At 49.8% G+C, this 10,497-nt stretch overlaps 1 protein-coding gene across 1 annotated transcript; it reads right to left on the bottom strand.

The window, feature by feature from the left end:
* Positions 1 to 331: 331 nt before the first annotated feature.
* On the bottom strand, positions 332 to 6,487 carry LOC149357985 (vacuolar protein sorting-associated protein 4B-like). Its single transcript, XM_089576700.1, has 2 exons — positions 5,571 to 6,487; positions 332 to 422 (listed from the first exon to the last, which is right to left on the bottom strand). Exons 1-2 carry the CDS (start codon positions 6,485 to 6,487, stop codon positions 332 to 334), a joined length of 1,008 nt encoding a protein of 335 aa, XP_089432826.1.
* Between the last annotated feature and the right edge of the window lie 4,010 nt (positions 6,488 to 10,497).

Here is a 10,497-nt window from a genome sequence, read left to right as displayed (position 1 = left end):
ACAGCAAGAATAGTGCGAACTTGCACGCAATGTGACTTCCTGGATAAAACCTGCTAGCTCAGCTGTCTAGGTCCAAGAGATCTCTACAAGACATAGCATACAGCGTGTGACAACTAATTAGAACCATCAGTGACTGCAAAACATAAGAATAAAGTGATTAAAAAACAATAAATGAGATGCAATGAGAAAGCACAGAAGTCACGAAACCCTTCATTATTGAGAAAAAAAACAGTGAATAAAATTAGCACGGCATTCAACCTACAAAGGAATACATTCAAGAAGGGGACAGAGGTAAACAACAAAGTGAACAATATTAATAATCATAACAGCGTTAAGAAAGAGAGTTGGGGTTTCGCACCAGCTGCCTGAGCAGGCGCAGCCGGTCGCCCTCGTGCTGCAGGGGCGAGTACAGGGGCGCTATGCTGGAAGGCCCGAGTTTGCTGAAACTCGGAATCTTCCCGAGTTCTGGCGACGCCCTCAGATGAGTGAACTAATGGTAGCAAGACAAAATCCCACCCTCGTCACGCCTCCAGCTTCATTGGGTTATCTGGATATATTCCGTGCTTTATCATCGCATCGGCGCCACCTCATGGCCTTCTTGGGCGGTCTACAAAGAACGGGTCACGTGAGCCAACCGCCGGTGCACTTTTCATTTGTGTGTCGCTCCACCAAGTGCATTGCGTGTGCAATTCAACGAACGAGGTTTGTTGAATTTTATATTGCACTTATTACACCTTTATAAGCATTTTATAGTGTGCAAGATTTGGATTTAAAGCGCTTTAGAGTGATTCATACATTATTAAGTTTTCCTTTGTACCGCGAGGGAACGCTACCAACGCTACATCATGTGCAACGCTAGGGCTAGCAACGCTGTGAAGGCTACGGAAGTAGTCCGCAAATAAAGAGCGGTGTATCGCTCTGCGCTGTTTTGTGGCCGTGTGGTCTAACGCGTCGCTCCGGAGGGTCGACAGGCAATGGCAGTGCGTGGGTTCGAATCCCGCATAGTTAAGCTTTTTTTTCCCACATTTTTTTTTTCATCGCAAGTTGAATTTCGCGTGACTTGGAGAAAACTCGTTTTGTTCAGAATCGCTTGAATATTATTCCGTGTTCTGAAAGGAACAGGATGCATCTGTTCATTTGATGTATACCGCATACACCATACACCATGCATACACCACCTCGATATGGCCTGTTTTCTCGTGTTAAGTCTTAAATTTTGAACATAGTATTGATTACCACAGTGACAGCAAATAGTACTGCCTCAAGAGTCAGCTTGGCTCGATTTCCCTGCTCTCCTAGAAGAGAAGAAGCTGCTCAGGCAGGATTTTCATGCAGCCAGGTACAAAGATTTCAAAGCTGTAGGAGCGTCAAGTAAGAATGCAGAAAAAGTTGTACAACGCTAGGAAAAAATATTTCGAAAGAGCAAACAATAAATGAGACAGGACAATAAAGAATGCTGACCCCGCAGTGTTTGCGAGAATTGGTTTATTCTGGAAACAGCCAGTGGCATGGATCACAATGCACACAAATTAAAGGACACGTGCAGTGGATGTGCACCAACACACAATCAGTCAAGTGCTCCAAAACTGAAAAAAAAAATGTGGAGCCATCGAACAACACTATTTGATAAAACGAAAACCTGACCAATGTACTAACAAAGACGTGACCCGAAACAAATTCACACTCAACTGAGCAAGAGCCAGCTTGAAATCATTCACACCTCCGAAAAATTAAGGACAAAACATACAGTACTGGCTACCTCAACCCTGGCACTGCATAACATGTCAAAACGACCAGAGATTGACGGTAATGCAAGACAGCACCAAACCAGGAAAACCTTTTCAGGACATGAAGATCAGAAACCCATACATACCATTCCCAACCCTGACACACAAAATGAGGCCAATTCCTAGGGGTTTGTGAATGTTCGAACTTTTTGGACAGCATAATTGAATAAATTTCTGTTGAGTTAGTCGAACGAATCAAACAGTATATGTTCAAAATTATTTTAAACGAATCCAATTTACTCTCAAATTTTCATATACTTTCCGAATAATTCACACAACGCTTCATTAAGCTCCACCGTATTTTTCTGCAATTAAACTTCCAAAAACTGCACACATTGACGACGTGTACCAGTATACGTATTATAATTAGAAAAGTACTATTTGCACTCCCTTACAAATTCTACTTCTCTACAGACACTATTAACATGACCACCTCAACACCTACACTACAAGTTACTGCCCAATACAATTTGATGCAACGAATTGCAATGATGCAATTATTTGATGGAAATGTTACAATTTCCTCGGTAGACTGATCGACACACACACCCACAAATACAGATATTTCACATTTCCACACACACGCACAAAGGTGATCACAGCAAGCCGATGAGTCCTCTCTCTTTCGTCGGTAGCATATGTATTACACATCAATTCGAAGTCAGACAAGTTCCTCGATGCCACTCAAATCTTCATCACTGGAATCGGTGCTCGACTCATCAGAGGAGGAGTTGCACGAGTCGGAAATGCTGAAAACAACCGGTTCAATTTCAGCGTCAACAATCATATCGCGTTGCCATGCTTCAGCCTCAACTTGCTTCACATGAACACAACAGTTATGCCAGTTTTCCTGGTTTACAGACGCCAGTGCTTCCGGCAGGAGCTTTTCCACTTCAGCCAAAGTGAAACATTTATTGCGACTTACGATTATGAATATTGCATAAGAATGCAATCTGCCAAGTGACACAAATGCTACCGTTTAAAAACCCATTAAAATGCATGCATGAAATAGCTGGAAAAATCCATGCACCTTTTACGTGCGCAAACATGAGGTAAAAAAAAAATTATCTACACTGAGTGTAAAACTGCTCAGTTACTGATAAACGGAAGCGGTTTTTGAGGTTTAATACCCCAAAGTAACTCAAGCGAGGAGGCATGCCATGGTGAAGGGCTGCCAATAACTTCAACCATATGGGGTTCCTTAACATCTACTGACACTGCACAGTACACGGACCACTATCACTAATAAATGGGAGAACATTCCATTATCCGTGACATGCATGAAAGCAAAAACAGCATTCTTACAACCATTGTGTTCAATACATAATGTGCCTTCCTCGTGAAATAGTAGGCCTTCACCACGTCAGAGCTGGACTTCGAAGGGGCCTTTACGCCAATGTTGGTCCTGTCGACGCATCCCACGACGTCTGTGATGCCGCCGCGCAGAAGGAAACGCTCCTTAACATACGCACGCTCGGCCGCAGTCGTGGGGAAAGCAACACACCGCTTCTGCACAGCCGCGTCGATAAGCGCGTCGGAGACGTCCTTCACACAGCGGCTCACAGTGCTTTGGTGGGGTCCAATAAAACGGTCTGCGCCGACGCTCCCCTGGAAGCTCCCGGTTGCGAACAACCGGAGGGCGCAGAGGACTTGCTGTTCGAAAGCGAATGAGGCCCGGTACGCACTCTCCGCAGGCGTGGGTCGCCGCCTAACTCTTTACACAACCATCGTACCGATGTTTTGGAGAGGCGAAAATGTCACTGGAATTCGTCGTCGGCCATGGCAGTAAACGGATCCAGCCGGCCGTACTGACATTTTCCGTCAGAGGAAGCGATGACCCAGGCTGCTGCTGCTGCCGCCATGACAGTCCCGAGATGAATTCGGGGCACTTCACCTTTCACTAGTTTAGCTCCCAGTTCACCTGTCAATCAAAACCATTGTTCACGCCCCCGGCGTGCCGTACATAAATTATAGGCGTACGCGCTTTGGGTGGGCCACTCCCAACATCCCTGCCGGCTACAGGTATGCTGCGCGGCTGTGCTGATTGCTGACAGACATCGACGATGTTGACCATCGAAATATAACAGGCAAAACGGACGTCATCGCTGATTAATCTAAGCACCTCTGCGAAGGACACATGCAACGTGGCGACAGCCGCCGATTTCGTCGCTCGCATACCAAGATTGCGCAACACTATAGCCTGTTGCAAGCACGTAAGACACAGCACAACGCTGACGGCGCGTCACACCTGCTTGCAAGGCGTCAAACCCGGACCGCGATGACGAAACGGTGCTTGGAGCACGTCCTACTCCAACAACATGGCACCACAGGTGTTTGGCTTGGCCGTGCTTTCATCGGTGATAAAGCTCAGCATCAATGTGTCAAACACATCCGGGATCGACAAACGGTCGCTGTTCTAGACCCAGTGCAATAAAGAGTTTGTAATTTCCAGCACGCAAGCACTGCGTACTTCACAATCGTAACACCTTTCTCTGTTATAAGTCCGATTCCATTATTACAAACAGGATCCCTCGTCTGCCCGAACGATATTATTGTGATGTCACTGCGGTATACAACGGCGATCGACGTTAGTGACAAAACCAGTCCGCAAAACCTTGAAGTGCACGATGTAAACAAATACTACGCAGATACGCGCGCCACCACCTTCAGAGCTTTTAGTCAGCGTCTGATGACATAAGATGAGTTGTGTCGCTGGGTAGCACGCTCTTCGCATCCGCAGCGCACTAAAGAGGCGTCACACACAACAGGCATACGTAATGAATCATTGAATACAGCCAAACAGCAATTTTTTTCTCACACCGCATCACAGCCGCTCGCACGGCCAATTTCTACCGCTGAGGTTCGCCAAGTGCGTACTAAAAGCAATGGTTGGCCATAGGGGGTGCGGCAGCGGCCGTAGCAGCGGAGAACTCCACCTGAGGTCACTGCAGAGAGCAGCAGTGACGCGGGGGGGTGCAATGCAGTCCAGTTTTTTGTTGTTGTGTATTATGCAAGCCAGAAGATGTATGACTTATATTTTGATATACGACACAATAAAATACATTATCGCAATGGCCGAAAAATAAGTCAGATTCAGCGTCTAGTAGTTGCCCAGTCTTTCCAGTCGAAGGCAGCGCTACCGGCGGCGTGTCAGTGCAGGAGCTCTCGTTTTCGGCACGGCCGGTTGCCGCTCTAGTTCGTATGCAAGCCACGCTGCAAGCAATAGTCTCAGTATCGCCACTAGCGGCAGAAAGTGTCAAATCTTTGTTAATTTCCTAAAGCTATACTTTTCAACAACGCTTTATTGGATTCAGATTTTAAAATAAATTTGGAAATGAACAAACTGTTCGTAATATTATCTGTTGCCTTTTAACGTATTCGAGAGAAGAGAAAGGATTGATACAAGAGTGCACCTAGTGCGCACTGTTCGTCTTCGGAAATGGAGAGAGAGATAGAGCCTGAAAGAGAAGACACGCCTTTGGCGCGCCCGAAAAGGCGTGTCGAACAGCTAGCGGTGAGTGTGCAGATAGATAGGAGAGAAGTCACGATTTCGCGATTGCTGACATGACGCTGATAACTTCAGGTAGCGCTGCGGCCTGGTATTGCGCAGTGTATTTTGTTTGAAGTGTAAAACGGGCGCGCAGGGTGCGCTTGTATCGTCTTTACGTGGCTTTATCTCTACATTTTATTGTCCGCTGCCTGCGCACGTTCCGCGCTATCTTCTTTCACTGACTGCCGTCATCGCAAACTCGGATGAAACTCGGGCGAGCGCCAAACTCGGGCCTTCCGGCATAGCGCCCCAGGACGAGCTCGAACTGGGTGCGCACGTCATCGTCCAGAAGCCACGGGTTGTTGACCACGCCCATCACGAGCACAGCGGGGCCCGAGCCCCCCTTGGCCGGCGGCAGCCGAGTCACGCGCTCCAGCCAGGCACACTTGAGCGCGCGAAGCCGCTCCTGGTCCCCCGGGGACTTCGGGAGGCCGCAGAGGGCGTCCAGGTCGTCGAAGCAGAGCACGCACGGGGCCCGGCGCAGGGCGTCATCGAACAGCAAGTGCACCAGCACGACGTCGCCACGCAGGAGACACCTGCTGAGCAGCATGGGCGTGGACACGTAGTAGACCGTGGCCCCGGAGCTGCGCGCCACAATGGCGCTCACCAGGCACGTCTTGCCTGTGGCCGACGGGCCGTAGAGCAGCACCTTTCGCACGGGCCGGCGCTCGGGCGAGCGTGATCGTCGGCGCGTCCGGGAGGGAGCCAGGCCCGCCTGACGGAGGACCTTAGGCACCAGCCCCACAAGGCCAATGTGGCTGCAAGGGCTGTAAGAGGACTTTCCGAGGACGAGCACTCCTTCCAAGTGACAGATCATCTCATAGTCTGGGCGCTTGAACAGGACCGCCTCTTCCTCGTCCTCGTCTGATCCCGAATCGGTCTCGTCCGGCTTGGCAGCAGTTGCACCTTCAGCGCCCTCCTCGATGGCAGGAGCGGGGCGACAAGGCGTCGCGTAGTCCTTCAGCTCCCGCAGCAGACTCATGCAGCTGGTGCAGCGGACCCGTACCTCTCGCAGTGCTTCAAGGTAGATCCCGCCAGCCAGCGCGTAGAGAGTGACCGCCTTGCTGAGGTTGCCTTCGACCACTTCGGCACGCACCGCCCGGAGAACCTGTTCCTGGGCTTTCTTCATCAGCGACTCTAGCTCAGCCATCCTGCCCGCGGTGCCGTCTTCTTCGTCTTCTTCCTCTCCTTCATCGGCGCTAGCCGCTGGGGAAGCAAACCTCAACTCTCTTGGCGATTATGTTTGGCGATTATTTGGGCGATCACAAAATTTCGTCCTTATTTATATGGGCGCCCGTTCGATGTAATTACAGATCACCATGCCCTTTGTTGGCTGTCGTCACTCAAAGATCCATCTGGCCGCCTCGCTCGTTGGGCTCTGCGTTTACAAGATTACGACATTAGAGTTATTTATCGTTCCGGTCGTAAACACTCCGACGCCGACGCTCTCTCGCGCTCCCCTGTGACCTCTGAGCCTGACTCGCCATCTATTTCCAGCCTCACACCTTCTCTTGACACTATTAATATTACTTCTGAGCAGCGCAAAGATCCTTGGATTACTTCTCTTCTGGATTTCTTAGGCAACCGATCTGCCCGCCTCCCTTCTCGAGCGCTCCGTCGAAAAGCTCATCACTCTGTCGTGCGTGACCAGCTGCTGTACCCTCGGAACTACCTCCCCGATGGTCGCAAATGGCTGCTCGTGATCCCCAGGCATCTCCGCTCCGCCATTTGTGCCAGTTATCACGACGACCCGCAATGTGCTCATGCCGGTGTGCTGAAAACTTTTACCCGCCTGCGCCTTCGGTATTATTGGCGGGGTATGCACCGTTTTGTCCGCCAGCACATACGCTCTTGTCCGGAATGTCAGCGGCGCAAGAACCCACCACCGCACTCACTTGCTCCTCTGCAACCGTTACCGTGTCCGGCCCGGCCATTCGACCGTATTGGAATCGACCTTTATGGCCCTCTTCCCAGCAATGCCCCAGGGCACCGCTGGATCATCGTCGTCATTGATCATCTCACGCGCTATGCCGAAACTGCCCCGTTGCCAGCTGTTACGGCCTCTGACGTAGCCGGTTTCATACTTCAGCACATCATTCTTCGTCACGGTGCACCTCAGGAATTGCTCAGCGACCGGGGTCGCGTATTCTTGTCCGGCGTCGTGGAAGCCCTCCTTCGGGAGGGTCATATCGTTCACCGCACGACGTCTTCGTACCATCCCCAGACAAACGGCATGACCGAGCGCTTTAACCGGACCCTGGGCGACATGATGGCCAAGTACATTTCTGCCGATCACTCAGACTGGGACCGCGTTCTACCTTTCGTTACATATGCCTGCAACTCTGCAACGCAAGCCACTACTGGTTTTTCCCCGTATTTTCTTCTGTACGGACGCGAGCCTTCCTCCATCATGGACACCGTACTTCCCTACCGCCCCGATTCGTCCGAATTTACCACCGTTTCTCAGGCCGCTGCGCATGCCGAAGAATGCCGTCAACTCGCCCGTTCTTTTAGTTCACACGACCAGCACCGTCAGAAAAGCTCCCGCGCCGCTTCTCCCGGTCTGCCGCCGCCCTATCTTCCTGAATCCTTGGTTTGGCTTTGGGTGCCCTCCTCCAGCCCAGGACAGTCTACAAAACTGCTGAGCAAATACCAGGGCCCATATCACGTTGTTCAGCAAACATCGACTGTTAACTATCTAGTGGAGCCCATCACGCCTTCGTCTGATCGTCGCCGCCGCGGCCATGAAATTGCGCACTTAGACCGCCTGAAGCCGTACTACGACCCAGCCATCGTCTCGTGCCCTTAGGCCGCCAGGATGGCGCCTTTTCATCCCGGGGGTATTGTAAGAAAGAGAGTTGGGGTTTGCTGCCCCAGCGGCTAGCGCCGATGAAGGAGAGGAAGAAGACAGAAGACAAAGTTGACGAAGCTGCAACAAGCTCTGGTGCGCGCTTGCGAACGCCGGCCTGCTGAGAAGCACTGCTGGAACAAGGACTGTGGCCGTCCACACTACCTGTGCGAGTCCCCACATTACACAGCATATAATACATTTCCCTAATTGAAGCATTGGTTAAAAGCTGTGAATCGCATCGGAGTGGCATCTGTCAGCTCTATCAGTGTGCCAATTTTCACCAGTCTGACCGTGATCAACATGACGACATCTACGTTGATGTAATAAACTGCACTGCCAGCAAATATTTTAGGCTATTGCGACTTTGACAGAACACCGTGCTTCGTTTCTTCTGCTGCAGCGTTGTGCTGTTTTGTTTTGCTCCCATCCTGAGAGGGATGTGCCCTGCGTTTCACTGCCTACAGCCTGAGGGATGGGCTGGACCTCAGGGGATCAAACAGTAATGTTGTGTGAGCCAAGTTGCTCTGAGCCTTGGCAAAAAGGATGATCCAGTCACTCGTCACTATGAACTTTCATTCCTGGCCCTTTGCTCGTGAAACCTTTTCAGTATGTAAATAAGTTTTCGTAAAAGTTTCATTAAACCTGTTTGTTTTTGTTTTCAAAAGTTCAAAGCTTCAGTCCTTCCTCAGCCTGTAGACTCGACACATGCTACCAAATAGAGCCTGGGTTCGAAGAGATGTCAAGAGAGACAAATCGGCGAAAAACAGAACAACTCCACCGCCTTACGTACGCTGGAGCACTGAAGCTAGCGCCGGCTATGTAACAAAATCTACAGCCTAACTCTGAGTACACAGTTGCTTTCCTGTTCATGAATGAACGGGTCCGCACCTTGAGTCTTTCCAACAAAGTGTCCAAGCATAACGATATTGAGAACATTAAAGGTTATAGACACGTAATTTGAGTTTCCCGCCGCGGTGGTTCAGTGGTTACAGTGCTCAGCTACTGACCCAAAAGACGCAGGTTAGATCCCAGCTGCGACGGTCAAATTTCAGTGGAAGTGAAATGTTAGAGGCCTGTGTAGTGTGCGACGTCAGTGCACGTTAAAGAACCTCAGATGGCCGATATTATGGAGCCCTCTGCTACGGCATCCCCCCAGCTCTAACATAACCGCTTTGGGATGTGAAACCCGCGCAGAAAGAAACAAACGTAGTTTAAGATGCACGTTTCCTTCTTTAAATGATGCGTTTGACATTAAAAAATACATTGAACAGCGTGTGGCATTTGCCTACGACTGTGAAATAATTTATAATTGAATTTGTTCTTTCATGCTATTTTGGTTTCATCAAACGAACGATGGCTGTGACGTATAGTTGGCCTTTAGGCCACGTGAGGCACAAAAAAGCCTGCAATATAAACACTGATGCGTAGTTTTAAAAGTCTCTACAATACTCGCCAGCCTGCTTCAAGACCTGGAGTGACAACAAACGACATATCGGCAGTTGTAATGCCAATTTTTATCCTGGCTCTCGTGACCTAAAGGTCAACAATACGGCATGGCCATCTTTTGGTTGATAACCAGAAACAGCCTCAAGAAATTCTATTATAAATTAATTAGCAGTATTATGTGAATACCATGAGGTGGTCCATATTAATGAGGCCTCGATTGTATGTGCAACGACTCGCAGCCGCACCTCAAAGGTGTGGTCAAAGTATGTGTCATGCAACGTCACTGTCAGCTTATTAACTTGCCTTCCTTCTGGTGTGTTTGCCGGCCCCGGGTTTGAGAGCGGTGTCATTAGGCATGGCTGGCATCCATACCCAGCGTCTCCCAGCAGCACACCAGGTACCCGGCTCTCCTCATACAAAACTCGCAGGCGGAAATTGTCAAAGATGCGACTAGCGTGCACCGAACCTGGCCAGCTCGCAACGATGTCGTAGAACTGAAGCTGTGGTCCAGTGACATCCTGCATCAAACCAGCCATACAGCAGTCAGCAAAACTAGGGCGCGTACGGCGCCTTTTATTTTGTGGGTTCGGGATAAACTACCTGCACAGTATGGACGCTGTTGACACGGTAGTGTTTCATTGAAAACATCAGAACACTTGTGAAACCTGCTTTCGAGTGCTACAAGCAAAAAGAAACACATTGCAGCGCTGCGACGGTGGTCTGCATTGTGAACAAAGCTACATTCTAAAGCAGTCACTGTGTTTAAAAGGAAAAGCTGGACCTCGAGCGCAGTAATGTACAAAGCAACATATTTCGCATTATTTCACCCGCCAGCACTCTAGACAAGCAAGATCATGGTTGTA

The sequence above is a fragment of the Amblyomma mixtum genome, chromosome 3 (assembly GCF_055824585.1).
Source record: "Amblyomma mixtum isolate Tamu chromosome 3, ASM5582458v1, whole genome shotgun sequence".
In the NCBI taxonomy this organism is placed as follows: Eukaryota; Metazoa; Arthropoda; class Arachnida; order Ixodida; family Ixodidae; genus Amblyomma; species Amblyomma mixtum.
The sequence above is the reverse complement of the archived record's forward strand: the minus strand, read 5'-3'. Positions and strand labels throughout refer to the sequence as shown.

Bases quoted from the DNA above. Each gene is read 5' to 3' on its own strand.
- LOC149357985 (XM_089576700.1), bottom strand. From the start codon at position 6,487: ATGGCTGAGCTAGAGTCGCTGATGAAGAAAGCCCAGGAACAGGTTCTC. The intron at 423-5,570 runs GCCCGAGTTTGG...CGGGCCTTCCAG, and splicing joins CTGGGGCGCTATGCCGGAAG to CATAGCGCCCCTGTACTCGC.